An 18,782-nucleotide genomic window follows, 5' to 3' on the forward strand; every position below is an offset into this window, starting at 1 on the left:
GTATCCCCTACTCTGCCCATTCCAGGAACAAGACAGGTACTCAGTGAGTGTTGGCTGAAGAATGAAGGAGCAAATCAAAGCTGGCAAAATTTGTTAAGCGCTGATTAGTTCCCACCTTCACGGTAATCATTTTAATCTCTTTAGCTCATTCAATAGGGTTTCCCATTTTCTAGATTTGAGAAAATAATTTTATACGGAGATATAAAGGGTCAAGCCTATATAAAACGTCCTTGAAGAAGAATGATTTAGGGCACTGCAAGATTTATTACACAGCAATGGCTATTAACATAATAGGGTAAGAGTACAGAGATACACAGATAGAATAAAGGAACAGAAAAAAAAAAAAGAGCCCATAAACAGACCCCACACATATGTGTCAATCTACTATGGGACACAGAGGCAACTTTGCACCACAGTGGCGGAAATGGATTTCTCAATAAATTACCCCGGGACAACGGTGGTTCAAAGTGGAAAAAAAGAGAAAAAAGAAATTAGGTCCCTGGCACACACTATACAGAAAAATCAACTCCAGGAGGACTGAGAATTTAAGTGGGAAATGCAAAACTTTAAAACTTTTAGGCAAAAAAAATCTGGAGAACGTATTTGTGAGAAGTGGGGTGAGAAAGAAATCTCTTAAAGAAGACATGGCAGATACAAACCATAAAGGAACAGACTGATGTTAGACCACATCAAAATTTAAAACCACTGCATCAAAAGATACCAAAGACAAAGTAAAAAGAAGCTGCTCTCTGGGAGGGGATATTTGCACTACAGAAAACCAACCAGTGATTAACATTTATATAGAGAACACCTGGGCTATCTCATGTTGTCCTTGCTGTAACCCTGTTAAGGAGGCACTATTTTTTCCCTATTTTTCCAAGTGGAAGCATTAAGGTTCTGAGGCCCCATCACTGGCCAAGCCTCCAGAACAGCCATTAGGATCCAGGCCAGTCGGATGCAGGAACCCAGCCCCCAGGTGCTATGCTAAGTGACAACCCCAATCAAGTTGTGAACAAAGGAACACACAAACCTACAAACAGGTCATCGTGACCTCTCTCTGGGATGGAGTGGGGATGGCAGGGTTTGGGGCTCTGCTGGGCAGATCTAAGAAAACTCCCAGGTTCAAGGTGATAAGGCAATTCTGTGGGAATGGCAGGCAGTGGATACATTTTTAAGGGCTGGAACATCCATCACGTGCCCTCGAGCGACTGCTCAGCAACCACACAAGAAGGACTGAGCGGTCAGCCAAGCCAGCCGCTCATGGGGTCAAGAGGGTTGTAAGTCAGGTGGAGGCTCAGAGAGGTCGGACAATGTGCCCAAGGTCACACAGCTCAGCAGCTGCAGAGCTGAAAATTCTCGAAGAGGTTGCCCACCCCTCACCCAGTCACTTTCTGGTTCTCTCGTCTTTCTGTGTCTCTGTCTTTCATACAAGTGCACGCACGCGTGCACACACTACACGCAGCACCCCGGCTCCCACGGGGATAAGTGCACGCAGCACCCCGGCTCCCACGGGGGATAAAAGACACTGCTGCGGACAAGTTGCAAGTCACACTTTATTCACTCGCCAGGATGTCTGGTGGGATCCTGGGCAGCTGGCCAGGCCCCTGGGAAGGAGGAAATGGGGGGCACTAGTTGGAGGGGTGGAAGGTGCCTCGCTGGTGCCACTGCATGTCACGGATGCGGCGCACGGACTGCACCTGGGGCTGGGGGGCCCCGAAGTCGCCGCTGTCCTTGTAATCACCCTTCTCCAGCAGGTACTGCAGCCCGCGGTAGCCGGGGTACTGGTAGCCGACCCACCTGCAGGGCCAGACGTGGGAAGAGGGGACGTGGGGAGACAGGAGATGCAGATGGAGACAGAGGGAGGGAATTGTTTAGCCACTAGGAAGGGTGGGGCCTCCCAATCATTTCACACTAACTGGGTGTTGAGCAGGTACACCCCCACCCTTCCTGGGACCAGCCTCTGCTATCTTCCTTCCCTTGATGGGGAGCTCACTATCTCCAGAAGCAACTTTTAACTGAAGGCCTGACACTGGGTTCAGAGGAAGGGGTGATCTCAAGCTCACTTAAGCTTAGAAGAAGACAGGCCTCTTAACCCAACCCCTGGCAAGGCCAAAGGACAGCAGGCTAGGTCCCAGGAGCCCTCCATGATCCCTCCACCCTTTGAAGCCATCACCATTTAGGGGTCACTCACTCTGAGTACCTGATGACCATTACAGTCTTCTCCCCAGAAAGCATCACAGTCCTGGCCCACATGGACCTGCCCATCCAGCCCCTGTGGACACCTCTAGCTCTGCTTCTCAGACTTGGGCCCCTATATCTCTGCAGCACAGCCACTCCGTCCCTTGTAGAGCCCATCAGTCTCACCAGGCTCCTCCCACCACAGGACCTTTGCATGTGCTGTTCTCACCGTCTGGGATGTCCTTCCTTCTCTTTACCTCTATAATACCTACTTTCTTGAGATCTCAGCTCAAGAGTGCCTTCCTCGGGGAAGGAGGCCAGATTCGTGTGGATTCCTAAACTATTAACAGTTGTCCGCAACCAGACCGCTAGCCACACAGGCAGAGGCCAGGTCTGTTTAACCCACCTTGACTTACTGATGACTTAACACGGTGCCTGGCATATGACGTCACTCGACAAATTGAATCAATGAATGAATAAACGAGTAAATGGAGGGGAACATGAATACAGAACCTTGCACGCTCTAAGAGTTTGACAAGCCCCAGAAAGCCAGCATGTGTTGGTAAACTAGCTCTCTTGGCGGGGGGGGGGGGCAAAGTCTTGATTTGTAACATTCTCCAATTTCTGAGGTGTAAATACTTCATGATGGCTCATTTCAAGTTGCCAATGATGAAATAACCAGCTCGCGTAAATTCTGAAAAGTTAACAGTCAGCTTTTGCAAGCTGGTACAAGCCGTCCCCAGCACACCACTGCCCAAAGCCCATCGTCAGACTCCCCGTGGAAACCAAACTTTTCACACTGAGAAATTCCCCAATGCTGATGGTTGAGGTTTATGTGCCGAAGTTTAACTTGGTGGAGAAGGATCCCTCCTATTTCCAACCTCAGGAACTCATGCAGTCAAAGGCCAGCACTGGCTGGACTTCCTGCCTCTCCCAGCTCTGTAAGACCACTCAACTCATTCCCAGCTTCTGCTCCCCCCTACACCCTCCCCACCTCTGCCTTACCCTGCCCCCCCCCCACCATTTACTGTCTTGCTCTCTGGGGCTGAGGTTAAGGCCAAGGTTTCTCTTCTCCAGAGGTAGGGTGTTGCCCAAAAGGCAGATCAGGATGGAACTTCAGGGGCTGAAAGCCACGTGTAGGCTGATGATTTCAACGCCCATTTTCCAATGAGAAGACTGAGATCAGGAATGTCTAAGATCCCCAGAGTTCCGGACAGAGCAGGACTTAGCAGCCCAGGGTCTGGACTCCTGGGGCGGGGCGAGCCAGGGCTGGCTGTGCACTCACGTGCCACTCTGCACCCGCACAGAAGACACCTTCTCCTGGTAGCCGTGGGCGTGGAAGCTGGGCACATCATCGTCTATCACCTCCATCTTCTTCCCTGTGAAGTTGGGGTTCTCATAGAGGATGATCTTATGTTCCTGGCTGTCCTGTGGACAGGGAGTGGGGGAAAGCGAGTGTGGGTGAGAGCGCCCAGGGTGCCCTGGAGTTGGGACCAGCAGGCTCCACCTGCAGCCCTCTGGCCCAAGACCCCCACCACGTGAGTGTCTATGGCAACGGCATCCAACAGGGTTTGTTCATTAAGATCCTACTGGGCTATTTTCACATAACAGACACTCCAGATTCTACACTTTGGGGACTATTTGATTCTGAAATGGCATTTTCCCCCCCAACGCCTCAACTCCCCTTTTAAAAACTAAATGGCAGCCATGATACACACACACACACACACACACACACACACACACACACATGGGCTTATCGTGCCTCCAGCAGACACTTGAAATATCTTGGCTTTCCTTCATCTCCACATATCTTCCCATCCTCCTGTTCCTGTGACATTCTTCTTAGTCATCTCCTTTCATCCTTTAGACTACTCTTAGGCTGTTTGGTGGATAAGAAAACTGAGGCTTACAGAGGTAAAGTGACTTGGTCAAGGTCACACAGCCGGAAGTGCCAGAGCCAGCAGAGGAACCCAGGTCTGTGGAACGCCAAGTCCAACGTTCTCCGATTTTCCATCTAGCTCTGGGGAGAACTAGACTGGGCTGGGGAGGTTTGGGAGTATAACTGAGCATCGCTGGGCCCTCTGCCCTCCAGAGAGTTCACACGCTAGTAATCAGGATCAGAGAAGCTCTGAAAGGTTACACTGGCATGAGTCGTGAACAAGAGCTAAACTGCCTTCTCCTCCAGCCCGAAACCCAGAATTTCTTTGAATATTTATGGTGGCAATCATTTATGGAACGATTGCTTTGTGACAGAAATCACACAGCCCTGGACAGCACCATCCGCATAGAATAGAATGTGAACAGCGCCCCTGGAGCATCTTGAAGGAAGCCCCTGAAGTCATACGATGCGGCAGTTCTCAGGCTAAGCCTGCTGGTGTCTCAGGACAGTAGATACTAATATCCCCATCTTACAGGTGAGGAAACTGAGGCTCAGGGAAGTGAAGTGACTTATGCGAGGTCACACAGCCAGGAAGTCTCCCGCCAGTCAGAAGGGGCACGATGCCAGAGGTAAAGGCTCCTTCCTGGTCCCCAGACCGCTGGCTCCAGGCGGGCAAAGAGAGGAAGAAGATGAGGGTCAGGGGCTTACCACTTTGATGGGCCTCAGGGAGCTGAGGGAGTCTGTCCTCCGGCTGCTGGTCCATGAGTCCCAGCGGGGGTACTCGCCCTTCTCAAACACAAACTGCTCCCCTTTGCAGTTGGCTTGCTCGTAGCCCACCCAGCTGCAGTGGAGACAGAGAGAGAGACGGCAAGTCAGGCTCACTCCAGGCTTCCTCTGTGGGGCCCTGGCTACTCGTTTGGGCCCCAGAGCTCACAGTTGCCCAGTTCATCAAAATGAGCAGCAGGGCTTTCCTGGAGGCGCAGTGGTTGAGAGTCCGCCTGCCGATGCAGGGGACACGGGTTCGTGCCCCGGTCCGGGAAGATCCCACATGCAGCGGAGCGGCTGGGCCCATGAGCCATGGCCACTGAGCCTGCGCGTCCGGAGCCTGTGCTCCGCAGCGGGAGAGGCCACAGCAGTGAAAGGCCCACATACCGCAAAAAAAAAAAAAAAAAAAAAAAAAAGAGTAGCAACCTCATTTAAATCCAAGCACAGCAAATCCAAGAGCAGCATCACCTCAGTTATCCAGAACCCAGCACGGTGCTGACTTCAATCATCTGGAACGTAACCAAGAAATAAGGAGGAAGCCTAAAAGATGGCCTAGCAACAAACACAGATGTATAGAACCCATGTCCCAAGGCCAATGGTATGCTGGTAAATGGTAAATTAAATTATGCTGGTAAATTAAAAGCCAGCTCTGAAAAACAAAACAAATCCTGTTTGTAGCGTTTGCTAATTTCCATGGTGTAAATACTCCCACCGTGGCCAGTGTCAAAGCTCTCAGTGTGGTATCAGTGAACATGGAGTTGGGAAGAAATGTGCCCAATCAGCTTTTACCACCGAGAACGGACTGCAGAACATCCCTGTATCTAAAGCTCACGTACCTTGTTCATACCAACCCCTTCTCTCTGGGTCTCTTTCCTCTTTGGTTCTTTTTTTTTTTTTTTTTTTTTGCGGTACGCAGGCCTCTCACTGTTGTGGTCTCGCAGGCTCAGGGCCATGGCTCACGGGCCCAGCCGCTCCGCAGCATGTGGGATCCTCCCGGACTGGGGCACAAACCTGTGTCCCCTGCATCGGCAGGCGGACTCAACCACTGCGCCACCAGGGAAGCCCATCTCTTTGGTTCTTGATGGTGGTCTCTGGACTCCTACGCTACACAAAACTCTAACAGTCTTAGATCCACAGTAGAAGAGAAAATCCTTAAAGGGAAGGATTACCTGCCGGTGGGGCATGGCTAATAGAGGAAAGGGGACAATAAGAAAAAGGTGGGACCGACTTCATGATGCCTGGCATTCTGGGGCGTTCATCGCAGAGGCAGACAGTTCAGCCTGGCACAGGGACAACTCTTTGGAACAGTCATCTAAGTCCTTAACGGAAGGAGAGATGGTGTTTCTTGCTGCTTTTAGCAGAGGATGCCCTCTTGATGTGGCAATTCAGCTTTAGACAACGTGTCCTTCGAAAACAGTTGTCAAAGAGCTCACAGATACACGGGTAACGATGTTCATCACGGTGTTGTTTATAATATCAAATAATCAAAACAACTTACGCATCCAACGGGCAGGGCCTGGTTGAGTAAATTATGTCGTATCCCGTAATGAAATGTTACAAAGGTATGAAAAACAATGCAGTAGGAGAGGGGTTCTCAAACTTAACCGGGCAGAAATATCACAAGGTGGTGGGTTTGTGAAATGTAGATTCCTGGGCTCCAGGCCCAAGAGTTTGATTCACTGGGTCAGGGCTGGGACCCAAGAATCTGCACTTCGGGGGCTTCCCTGGTGGCGCAGTGGTTGAGAATCTGCTTGCTAATGCAAGGGACACGGGTTCGAGCCCTGGTCTGGGAAGATCCCACATGCCACGGAGCGGCTGGGCCCGTGAGCCACAACTACTGAGCCTGCGCGTCTGGAGCCTGTGCTCCCCAACAAGAGAGGCCGCGATAGTGAGAGGCCCGCGCACCGCGATGAAGAGTGGCCCCCGCTTGCCACAACTAGAGAAAGCCCTCGCACAGAAACGAAGACCCAACACACCAAAAATAAATAAATAAACAAACAAAAAAAGCCAAGCATTTTAAAAAAAAAAAGAATCCGCACTTCAAAGCCTCCCCACCTTCTATGATTCTGATACAGATTTACCTCCAAAAAACTCTTTGAAAAGCATTGACATAAAATGCTACTTAATGACATGGAAAGAATTTGAGATAAAAGTTTTCAAAATGAGTTATAAAACAGTACGTGAAGCATGATCTGACTTTTGATTAAGTATATATCTAATATATATTTGATGAGATATATACAGAGAAAAATATAAGTTTATATGAAAATCTTAATGGTTACTCTGAGTGGTAAGATTAGAGTCGTATGGTTTTTTTGCACTAAACCATTGCTCCTTAATTTTAAACAATAAACAATAATTAATAAAAATATCAAAGTTATATTTTTTAAAAGAAAGCAGAGGAGGAATGTAAGGTCTATTTGAGAAATTCTTCCATCCAAATACTAAAAAAAAAAGACAACTGAAAAATCAGATGTGGTGCTTCAGTTGACAAAACTTCAGCCGTCCAGAAAGGCATGCTCTCAGGAACACTGATGCTCTGAGCGCATCAGCTAAGTGGGGCGGGCAGGGCCATTCCTTTGGCTGTGCTCTCCACACCAGGAGACTCTGATTCAATTAGGGTCATCACACACTGCAGAATTCCCAGTGAACCTTGAGGTGTGGTGCGGGTCATCCAGGACCCACACTAGACTCACTGACCTATTGTTGGGGGTCACTGGTGGCCACCCCTGATTCCGGAGGCTCTTGGAGAGAAGGAACAGTCAGGGAACCACAAGGAGAGGCCCCTGCAGGCCGTGCTCAACTATGTCACCTGAGCGTGGCAGAGTCAGACCTGACCAGTCACCTCCCCTTCTCTCTTGGGCCAGGGGTCCCAAGCCTGCTGGCCCCCAAATGTGTCAGCATATCTGCGAAAACCAAGTATCCCCAGGTCCTGGGAAGGGAGTGGTGGTTGCAGAGGTGGGGTATCCAGCTTTAAACCTCCCAGGAGAGCGAGCACACTCCCAGAGCCAGAGATTGGCAGCTCTAAAAAGGTCCACGGGAGTCACTGTGTCTGTCTCCCTGCCTCAAGGAAGTGGATGACCTTGGTGTCAGGCTTTTCACATGAGCTCCATCCCATCATCCCCAAGAGGACATGGTTAACCTCATCCTACAGAGGAGAAAACCGAGGCTCAGAGAGAGAGGTTCCTGGTCCAACATCACACAGCACAGAAGTGGTGGAACCAGGATTTGAAACCCAGCTCTATCTGACCTCAGACCACAAGCTCTCTCCACAGGCTGCCAAGACCCCAAATCCTGGTCCCCTGATTGCACAGTCTAGGAGCTCAGTGAGAGCGGATCCCTCCAGCTCGCTCTAGAGCCTGATTGCCTCACCCTGGCAACCCCTGACCAAGTGAGACCCCCCAGGTACTTACGGTCCAGCCTGCACCAGGACAGAGCCTGCCTTCTCCACGCCGGTCTCCTTCAGGTTGGGGCAGGGCCCATTGAGCTCATGTGAGTGGCCCTGGAAGTTTTCCTGCTCAAAGATGATGATCTGCAACAGGAGGAGAGAGTCAGACCCCCGTCCCGATGGGGAGGAGGGAGAACAGGGCAGCAGGGGTGGGAGGGCGTAGGGAGGGGACTCAGAGAGCCTTGGAGGATGCTGAAGGGTTCCACACTCGGGAATCATGAACCAAATATAAAGTCTGACAGTCTTGGCTCCAGTTACCAGCTGTGAGACCTTGAGCCAGTATTTCACCTGTCTGAGCCTCGGTTTCCCCATTTGTAAAATGGGAAATAAAGACAGAACCTACATCACGGGGTTGTTGGAAGGATTCAGAGGAGCGTAATGGCTAGCACACCATATTTGCTCTGGGTGTGGGAGGCACAATTATATTAAGGGACATGCTAAGGATCCCAAGTGGGTAAGTGGCAGAGCTGAAATCAGAGCCCAAGCTCGTCTGATGCTGTTTCCTGTAGAGCAGCATTTTGGTACCACTGGTCTGTGGACCAGAGTAGGGGTAGCAAGATGCTAGACCATGCTGCTTACGCTTCTCCTGCCCCCATGAGAGCTGGACCAGTGCTGCCGTATCCACCCTCCACCCCCGTTTCACCCATAAGACTATGCATACCCGTGCCCTTTTCTTAAGCCCCCACAGGTTTTGCAGGCTGTCCTCCCCCTCTGGATACTTCTTCAGATGACTTCACTCCCCTTGCCTCACCTGCCTCTCAGCAGCCCAGGGAAGGGCCGGCAGGATCCCCATCAGGAAAAGGGAAGATCAGCAAAACTGACAGGGCTGCCCCGGCCTCACAGCCAAGTGCTAAGAGGTGGGGGAGGGGGGCAGCTGCCTCCTGTCAGGATTCCAGACAGAACCTGGGGGCAGACGTTTGCCAGCCACACTTGCCCCAGGGGACTGCCTCTGGATGAAGGGGGGCAGGGTTCAGGGAAGGGGGCCTCCAGGAGGGGCAGCTGCCCAATCCAGGCGGCCAGCACCGGCTGGGTAAACACGCCCCTCTCTCCCAGGCCGGGGATTAGCCAGACAAAGCCAGGGGAGGGAGGCCCAGCAAGTTCACAGTCAAATTCCATGGGCTCAGTTCAGCCTGTACGATCACTGACGAGACCACAGATGGGTCAGGAGGAGAACTGGGCTCCTACGTCGCCTCTGCTGCATCCAGCCGTGCAACCCGAGGAGGCCACCCGATGGCTCTGAGCCTCAGCTGCCCCATCTGTAAAATGGGGCATCATGCCTATTCTGCAGGCTTATTGAGAAGAATCAAGAACCTGGCAGTCGGGGGCTAGTGGATTATGACACTGGCCCGGGAGACAAGGGCTTACAGGGGCAAGGAGGGCAAGGCAGGGCAGACTCCCCATGCGTTTGCAAGGCCTCAGAGCCCAGGAGCTCAGTATTATTACTGTTGTTGTATGTATCAACAAATGGACGCTAAACATTTACGTATTACCTAATCCTTTCAACCTGCACCGTCCAATTCAGCAACTGCTAGATGTCTACTGAACGTGGGCAACTAACCTGAATTAAAATGTGCTATGGGTATCAAATACACATCAGATGTTGAAGATCCAGTACGAAAAAAAGAATGTAAAATAGTTCTCTAATAATTTTTCTACTGACTGTACATTAGGATATACTGGGCTTAATAAAATATATGAAAATTAATTTCCCGTTTCTTTTTACTTCGTTAACATGGCTACTAGGAAGCGTTAAAGTCCGTAAGTGGCTCCCATCTGAAATCGGTTGGACAGCGCTGCTCCAAGCCACGTCGCCCTGGGCTTCTTGCTGCTCAAACTTACCCATCTCACTCCAACCCCCGGGCCTTTGCACTCACTGTGCCCTTTGCCGAGAATGCTCTCCCCTACCCCCCATTCCCCAACTTTCACTACTTCCTCACTTGACTGGGGGCTCTGTTCAATGTCACCTCCTCAGAGAAGTCCTCCCTGACCACCTTAGCTAACACGTTCCTCGTCCACCCTGACCCTAAAGAACCCACTCTTGTTTCTTCCTAACACTTTTCACTCCTTGAAGTTATATAGTAGTTTATTTATTGTCTTTCTTCTAGAAAGTAAGCCTCTTAAGGGACAGAATTGGGGTGAGCTGGGGTGGGGGCCCAAATCAGACAAAAAGGCAGTTCCAGGACAGAATCTATGCCTGGGGCCTCCGAGGCAGAGGGAAACAGGAGGGCAGCCTGGTGGACTGTTGCTGGTAGAAGTTTGAGGGCAGATTCAGTGTGACAAGCCCCTGACATTGGGATAAGATCCCACTGCCCTTAGGAGGAAAAAACAAAGAAGGCTGGCGTTAGGTGGACAAGCATTAGGCTGAGCCTGTTTTCTTTGATTTTGTTTTTGGGTTTTTTTTTGCGGTACGCAGGCCTCTCACTGTTGTGGCCTCTCCAGTTGCGGAGCACAGGCTCCGGACACGCAGGCTCAGCGGCCATGGCTCTCGGGCCCAGCCGCTCCGCAGCATGTGGGATCTTCCCGGACCGGGGCACGAACCCGTGTCTCCTGCATCGGCAGGCGGACTCCCAACCACTGCGCCACCAGGGAAGCCCTGAGCCTGTTTTCTTTGCCTCTTCACAATTACCTTATGCCATGAGTCCAACGCTCCCCATTTTTTGAAGGAGGGACCTGAGGCTCAGAGAGGTCAAGTGACTGGCCAAGGTCACACAGCAGGTGTGGAGTCAGGATTCCCACCCCACCCCCCATTCACAAGCCCCCTCTCAGACTGGACCGAGGGTCTGCCCCAGCTTTGGGGACCCACCCTGGGCAATGGGGTAAAGGGTATGGCAGAGAAAATTAAGTCTCCAAAGCCAGAAGGATGCTAGTCGTGGGCTGGGGAGGGGCCTTCTGAATCAGCATCCCCTCCAGTGTGCAAGCTGGGGAGACTGTGGCCCAGAGAGGGGGAGCCCCAGAAAGGAAGGCACCAACCCCACTTTACAGCAGGGAAACCCAGCCTGGGAGAGGCACCGTGCTTGCCACCCCTTCCTCCCACATGGTACCCACCTTGGGGTTGAGGGGCTGAGGTTTGCCCGCTGGGGTCTGGTGGTCTGAGGCCATGGTGGGCGGTCCGGTGCAGGAATGACCTGGAAGGCAAGGCATGGGGGAAGCAGCAGTGAGGACCTCTCTCTGGGCCCTCGGTTCCCTCACTGGGGGGGACAGGGTGGTGGCGGCAGCGTGTCCCGGGGCCACATCACTCCAGCCCCACGTCCTGTTTTCTGTCTCCCTGATTTCAGGTTGTCCTAGGGCAGTGCGGACGGCCAGCGGCTGCCTGAACGTCCATCCTTAGCTTCGCTTCTTTGTGTCCAGGCCGGCTCCGAGGGGGGACAGAGAAATGAGTTCTACTAAAAAATAAAGTGAGACACTAGAGTGTGAGTGGGGACCCATTTGGCCCCAGATAATTGATGCTATTATGCATAAATTTCTTATGCATCGATTGATATTACGCAGAAATTTCTTGATTCAAAGAAAATAATGTGGGCAGACAAACCCCACGCACTGGCTGTGCCTGGCCGGGTTTTAGCTCCCAATCTGCCATCTCACGAAGTCCCCTGGGCCCCCGCCGCTCATCCCCAACTTCCTCCTTGACTCCTGCCCCCCCCCCACATCCAGTACCCAGAATGCTCCTTTCCACCATTGGCCATATCCTCCCCTCCACCACCCAAATAGTACACAAGGCTGTGATGGAACTCCTGCCACAAGAAAGCAACGACGTGAGTATTACGGAAGTTCAGGCACTGTGGTCAGCAGCGGGGAGAATTTCTTAGCAGCCAAGAACGTCAGAAAACCTGGGAGTGTGTCAGTTTCTTCTCCCTTCCCACAGGATGGGCAGAGAACAGAGCCTGTGTTTTCCCAGTGTAGAGGGGAAACCTGTCTCCTTCTCCAGAGATAACATCCGGCTTCCAGAAGCTCCTTCCACACCAGAGGCCAGGCCAGGATGTTCCCCCAAAAGAGGACATTCAACTAAAGCAGGTTGGGAGCCAAACCTGCCCTTCTCCCCTAAGAAACCAGCCCTCTGGGTCTGTCACTGTGCCCAAGATGCCACATTACAGCCCCAGCACCATCCTCAGACTAAAGATTAAGCTCAGGTGGTTCAACTCAGGCGCTTCCTCCGCTGCGTACCAGCATCAAGGCCCTGGGAAGGTCATCCCCTCTGTGCCTCAATTTCCTGTTCTGTAAAATGGGGACAGGATGGTGCCTGGTCATAGCTATGAACAGGTTGTGATGATCCAATCATAGAACACAGAAAAGCTCAAGCACTTGGCAGCCGTCCCGGAACCCACTCGTGCTCACTACACGGCACCAATTATGGCATTATTAGGGTCCTTTCCACCCAGTTTTAGTGCCTTTGGAGTCACCTGTTGCTGGGAGCTCCCCGAGAGGGGGGCTGCTTCCTAGCTGTCCCAAGGCGGGACACAGAGCCGGTGCCCGGGAGCGTTTGTGGATATGGAGAGAGCTGACTCACGGCCCTAGAAATGAAGCTGAACCTTCCGTGGTTTCACTCCTTCCACCTGCAAACCCTCAACTATATTCTCCTCCACCGGCAAAACGAGGATGCTGATGGACTGTTTAATACTAATGAAGAGCATCACCAAAATACACACTGTGCCAGGCACCGTGCTAGGCCACTCACCTATGCATCTCTGAGCCCCACAGCCAAGGAGGTCTTATGACCCCCTTCCCATTTAACAGAAAGGAAAACCGAGGCTCAGCACCTTGAGGTCTTTGCCCCAAGTCACCCTGTCAGAAAGTGATAGCCTCTGGATTTGAACCCAGGTCTCCCACACTTTCCATCAGGGAGGAGGAGGAGAGAAAAAGGCAAGACAAGCAATAGAGGCATTCTTACCAGTGACACCAGCCCAAGAGTGCCCGTGGAGCCGGCCGGCGGGAGGTGGCATTTATACCTTCCCCAGCAGTGCCGGTGCCAAGGCGGGTGACCGCTGCGTCCCTGTGGAAAGCGGGGCGAGAATGCTGGATTAAGCCCGCACCAAAGCCCAGGTCAGCAAATGCCCACAGACATTGTGTCTCTGCACAATAATGTCATCAGCTTTCAGATTCGGCTGCGCCAGGGTGGTCAGGCGGTTGAGCAAGGAGATGCCCGCTTTGCATGCATCAGCCGTCCAGCTGCCAGGACCAGGGGCATGCTGGGTTCACTGATGTGGTCAGTTGAGCCCTGGGGGAGGCAGACAGAGGCAAATCTCAGCGGCTCTGGTGAAAAAAAAACAAGGACAGGAAGGTGGTTTGGCAGGGTCCAGCATCCCTCCATCCACCCACGCATTCCACAAATATTGATCAGGCATGCGCTCGGTGCCAAGCGCTGCTCTAAGGGGTAGTGCCAGGGAGGGGACCACCCAGGAAGGCTCCTGGGAAGAGTCCAAGTCCTCAGGGATGAGGAGACATTCGCCTGGGAAAACGGGTTGGGAGGAGGGTTCCAAAGAGAAGGGGACCAGGTACAAGGCAATGTCGCGGTAAGAAGACCCGCAAACAGGTTAATGCAGCTACAGGGTGGGCTGTGGTGGGGCAGGGCCTGGGCTGGGCGGCCAAGGTGGGAAGAGGCCTGATCTTGCAGGGCTGAGGAGAGGAATCTTCATCCTGAAGGCCTCTGACTGTCCCAGCACTCACTGTTCCTCAGGGGGATGCCCTTAGGATCCTTGGGCCCCATGGTGTGGAGAAACCTCTCACATCCCTCCTGCCGGCCTCATCGCTGCCTCATGGGCATTTGGCCTTAACTGGCATTCCTCCAGTTTGCACATCCTCCCTGTAGACAGCCTGTGTCCTGACTGAATCCAAGGTCAGGCAGCAGAGAGGGGACAGCACAGGGGTTTGGAAACTGGGTTTGAGTGAGGGGACTTGCTTGCCCCCGCCTTCCATGCCCCCAACACACACACACACACACACACACACACACACACACACCACACACACACACACCACACACACACACACACACACACACACACACACACACACACACGCACCCCAGCCCCCTGGGCACGCTGTGTCTCTCTGTAGCACTTCTCACCACCTGACATCATGTTACTCATTTATCTGCTGTCATTCCAAATACAAGATAAGCATCTCGAGGGAAGGGCCATTGTCTGCCTGGTTCACCACCTGTTGGGCTGCACCCGCAAGCCTGTGAGCCTTGTAGTTTCCCAGGCTTGAGACCAAAGAAAGAGCCCAGAGACAGCGACAGAGACATCAGTGGTTTATTGGACAGAGGATATTGGACATAAACGCTTCTGGAGCAACACCTCACCATGTGCGGCCAATGGCTGACCAGACATGGCCGAATTCTCCAGCTACTCAGGGAAGAAGGAGGCTGCCCTTTATAGGGGGAAATGACGTCAGCTGGGCTCCTCAATAACCAGGGACTAATGAAGAGGGTTGGGTGGTCATGTGAGTGAAGCAGGGGCTGGTCGAACAGGGGACGGACACAGAGCAAGAGAACATCCATCTTGAGGGGCCTGACCATACACGCCACCCCTACAGACCCCACAGGACCCTTGCAATCCGGGTCCACCCCACTTCCCCGATATCCCTGGGGTCAGGCCGGGGCGCACTGCAACCAAACACCACAAATGCCATCTAGACACCAGCAGCTAAGGAGCATCACAAGGAAGCCAGGTGCTTGTCGGGTCAGCTTTTCACGTAAGTCCAGCGGAGGACCACAACGGCACTCAGACTCATCTCGCAGTGAGGCCACCACTGCCGCCCAGTCTGAGAACAGATTCCCTCCACTCAGACTAGGGTCGAAACGTAAGCTTCAACAGGCGCAAGACGGGGACTATCACGACCATCGAGCAAAATACAAACAGTCACGGCACTGAGACAACCCACCTGCCTGCAGGCCACACCCCCCGTCCACCCTCGATCCCCACAGCCGGCGCTGAATACTGAAGAGGCGGTTAAACAACAGGCCACCGGGTTAATATAATGGCGCCTTTCTCCAGGAGGGGCCCAGGGTAATTACCGTAGCGGCCTTAGGCGGGGTCGGGGAGAAGACAGGAAATCTGTAAGCCCCTTTCTAATGCTGTTCCCCACGAAGCGGCAGACACAAACCACCTGGACTTACCTGCCAGTCCCAGGCCACTTTATAACTGTTCCCCGGGGGTAGACCCTGCGGCAAGGCCAAAAGTGAGATGCTGTCCTGACAGGTGCTTGGCAACGGTCCTTTGGTCCCTCGGTGTCAACAGCAGAGCTAGTGTGGACTAGTTGCCTCTAGGTTAACACGGCGTAGGCGCCGGGACGATGGTCCGGGGACGCTCAGGGATATTTCTCAGGGCTCGAGTCAGCCTCCTGGTCCACGTGTTGAGAGCGAGCTCCCCTCTCAATCGTTCAAGTGGTCCCGTCATAGCCCCGCAGTGGTGGGGTAGCAAGGCAGGTGGAAAAGCGAGTGTACGGCATTTTTATCAGCCCATCCCTGGGCTGCATGGTCCTTGGTGGCTATCCGTGTCCACGGGGGTCCTGTAGGTCACGCATGGCTGTTCTAGACCCTGAATAGTGGTTGTGATGCTCGGTGACTTGGGTCAGCTCCCACCTGTGGTAACGCGTTGTAGACGGCCTGTAGCTGTGGTCCCATCCCCCTATATCGTTGCTCTGCCCCCTCCCATAGCTGGGCCCAGAAACCCAAGGGTTCTCTTATTATTCTGCCATTGCCACAGCCCCTAACCAAACCCCTCTGGGTAACTGGCCGCGTCCAATTCACAAGGCTGTCCCTGAGTTAATATCCCTAAAGCCTGTGTCTGTAATTGCGTAGGGGTGCTGTTTCGGGGTAGGCTTGTCTTACCCGTCCAGATAACACCCAAGTATCTGATGGATAATCCAGGTCCTTGTGTTTCCTCCGTATTCACCAGCCATCCCCGTGCAGTCAGATGAACCCCGAGGGTGGAGCTGCTACTTCTAAACTGGAAAGAGACTCTGAGTTGAACAGGGCATCCTCAATGTAAGGAAGAGGAAGGCGGCTCTGGTGGTGGCCAGCGCCCCAGGGCCCTGCGTGCTAGTGGACGGCCGCCTCGGGATCATCCCCCGCAACTTTCCGTTCCCGACAGCTCGGCGCTCACGGGAGTTTCCTCGGCCTCCTGGTTGGCCGGCCAACTGTTGGGCTGCACCCGCGGGCCTGTGAGCCTTGTAATTGCCCAGTCGTGAGCCTGGTACATCAACGGTCACTGGACACGGGACCTTACACGTCCGAAGCAAAGGGTCCTGGGGCGACACCCCGCCAGGCGCAGCAGGCAGCGAGCAGAACATGGCGGCACTCTTTACCCCGGGTTGGGGGGGGGAGGGAGGCTGCCATTTATACGGGGAACCGCCATCACGTGGGCTCATCAGTTACCCGGGAAACCAGCAGCTTGGGCACGCCCCTCACGGCCCTCAGGTTAATGAGCATCACGAGGCCAGGTGTTTCCCTTTAATAAACTAGCAGGTGGAGCCGCTATGGGCTAAGGATTAGGACAATCATTTGCTGGGGGCTGGGGGGTGGGGGCAGGTACGGTCACGTGAGCAGGTGCAGATGAAGCAGGGGCTGGTCCATCAGGGGACCCCGTACAGAGAGCAAGAGAACAGCCACCTTGAGTGGCCTGATCGTACACCATCATATCCCCAAAGCCCAGTGCCTGACACATAGCAGGGACTGCCGTAACCAAGGGCCCCAAACTAGTGGCTCGAAACAACAGAATTTGGGGATGAAATGGTACAGCCTCTATGGGAAATAGTATGGCGGTTCCTGAAAAAATTAAGCATAGAATTCCCACATGATCCAGCAATTCTACTTCTGGGAATACACCAGGGACTCCAGCAGGTATTTGTACACCTATGTTCACAGTAGCATTACTCACGATGGCCAAAAAGTGGACACAGCCCAGATGTTCACTGACAGATGAATGGATCAACGAAATGTGTTCTATCCTTACGATGGAATATCATTCAGCCTTAAAGGGAGGGAAATTCTGACACAGGCTACAACCTGAATGAAACCTGAAGACATTATGCTAAGTGACAGAAGCCAGACACAAGAGGACAAATACTGTATGATTCCACTTCTAGGAGATTCTTAGTGCAGTTAAGTTTAGAGACAGAGAGTAGAATAGTGGTTGCTGGGGTCTGGAGGGAGGGGGGACGCGGGAATTATGGTCTAATGAGTACAGAGTTTCAGTTCGGCCAGATGAAAAACACTTCTGGAAATGGGTGGCGGTGATGATTGCACAAGACTGTAAATGTATTTAACGCCACTGAACTGTATACTTAAAAGTGGTTAAAACGGTAAATTTTATGTTATGATTATTTTACCACAATAAATATAATGTCACAAAAAGACTTCCAGCAATGTATTGTCTCATAGTTCTGGAAGCTAAAAGTCTGAAATCACCTTCTTCTTTTTCTAAGATTTTTTTTTTTTATTGAAATATAGGTGATTTACTATGTGGTGTTAATTTCTGCTTTGCAGCAAAGTGATTCAGTTATACATGTATACATTCTTTTTTTAAATATTCTTTTCCATTATGGTTTATCACAGGATACTGAATATAGTTCTCTGTGCTGTACAGTGGGACCTTGTTGTTTATCCATTCTGTATACAATAGTTCGCAGCTGCTAATCCCAAACTGCTAAACCTTCCCTCCCCCATCCCCCCCCCCCACCCCGGCAACCACAAGTCTGTTCTCTATGTCCATGAGTCTTTCTATTTCACAGATAGGTTCATTTGTGTCATATTTTAGATTCCACATATGAGTGATATATGGTATTTGTCTTTCTCTTGCTGACTTCACTTAGTATGATAATCTCTAATTGCATCCATGTTGCTGCAAGTGGCATTGTTTTGGGGTTTTTTATGGCTGAGTAGTACTCCAGTGTATATATGTACCACATCATCTTTATCCATTCATCTGTCAATGGACATTTAGGTTGTTTCCATGTCTTGGCTATTGTGAATAGTGCTGCTATGAACATAGGGATGCATGTATCTTTTTGGATTAGAGTTTTGTTTGGATATATGCCCAAGAGTGGGATTGCTGAATCATATGGTAACTCTATTTTTAGTTGAAATCACCTTCTTGATGTTACGAAGAGTACAGGCCTTGGTGTCCCCAAACACAGTTTGATCCTTAGATACAAAGGAGCCGGAGCTACAAGGAGCCTCGGAGGCCACCAAGTCGAGAACTTGACCCCTTTCAGCACCGACACTCCCTTCTCATGACAATTATTGTGTGACAGCCCTTTCCTGAAATAAAATTGAAACTATAACTCACCTATGTACATACTTTCAGAATAAATTCATAATAAAATGTCCTAACTATAATATATAAGAATAAATAAAATAAAATGTGTAATAATATGTATCTCAATAGATAAAGGTTTGGACACAGTTATACCAGAATGATGTAAACAAGGAGTTAGGTATTTGTGCTACTTACAGTGGACAAGTTTGGGTAAGAAGTTAATATTGGGGCTTCCCTGGTGGCGCAGTGGTTG

General features: G+C 51.8%; 1 protein-coding gene across 6 annotated transcripts; it reads right to left on the bottom strand.

Moving 5' to 3' along the window:
* Positions 1–1,564: 1,564 nt before the first annotated feature.
* Positions 1,565–15,745, bottom strand: CRYBB2 (crystallin beta B2). Of its 6 annotated transcripts, none has more exons than XM_079943082.1 (7): positions 15,388–15,745; positions 13,159–13,260; positions 11,319–11,398; positions 8,239–8,357; positions 4,769–4,901; positions 3,464–3,606; positions 1,565–1,797 (listed from the first exon to the last, which is right to left on the bottom strand). In XM_079943082.1, exons 2-7 carry the CDS (start codon positions 13,208–13,210, stop codon positions 1,629–1,631), a joined length of 696 nt encoding a protein of 231 aa, XP_079799208.1. In that variant the 5' UTR covers positions 13,211–13,260; positions 15,388–15,745; the 3' UTR covers positions 1,565–1,628. The 6 variants fall into 6 exon arrangements, with proteins under 6 accessions (XP_079799208.1, XP_079799207.1, XP_079799204.1 ...); XM_079943081.1 differs by having other exon boundaries at positions 13,159–13,485; XM_079943078.1 differs by having other exon boundaries at positions 13,159–13,520.
* Positions 15,746–18,782: the final 3,037 nt, after the last annotated feature.

This window comes from Stenella coeruleoalba (assembly GCF_951394435.1).
Source record: "Stenella coeruleoalba genome assembly, chromosome: 14".
Taxonomy (NCBI): Eukaryota; Metazoa; Chordata; class Mammalia; order Artiodactyla; family Delphinidae; genus Stenella; species Stenella coeruleoalba.

Coding starts and splice junctions, on each gene's coding strand:
- CRYBB2 (XM_079943082.1), bottom strand. CDS start 13,210: ATGCCACCTCCCGCCGGCCGGCTCCACGGGCACTCTTGGGCTGGTGTC. Junction 11,399..13,158: donor CTCTTGGGCTGGTGTCACTG/GTAAGAATGCCT, acceptor CTTGCCTTCCAG/GTCATTCCTGCACCGGACCG. Junction 4,902..8,238: donor GTCCTGGTGCAGGCTGGACC/GTAAGTACCTGG, acceptor TCTCCACTGCAG/CTGGGTGGGCTACGAGCAAG.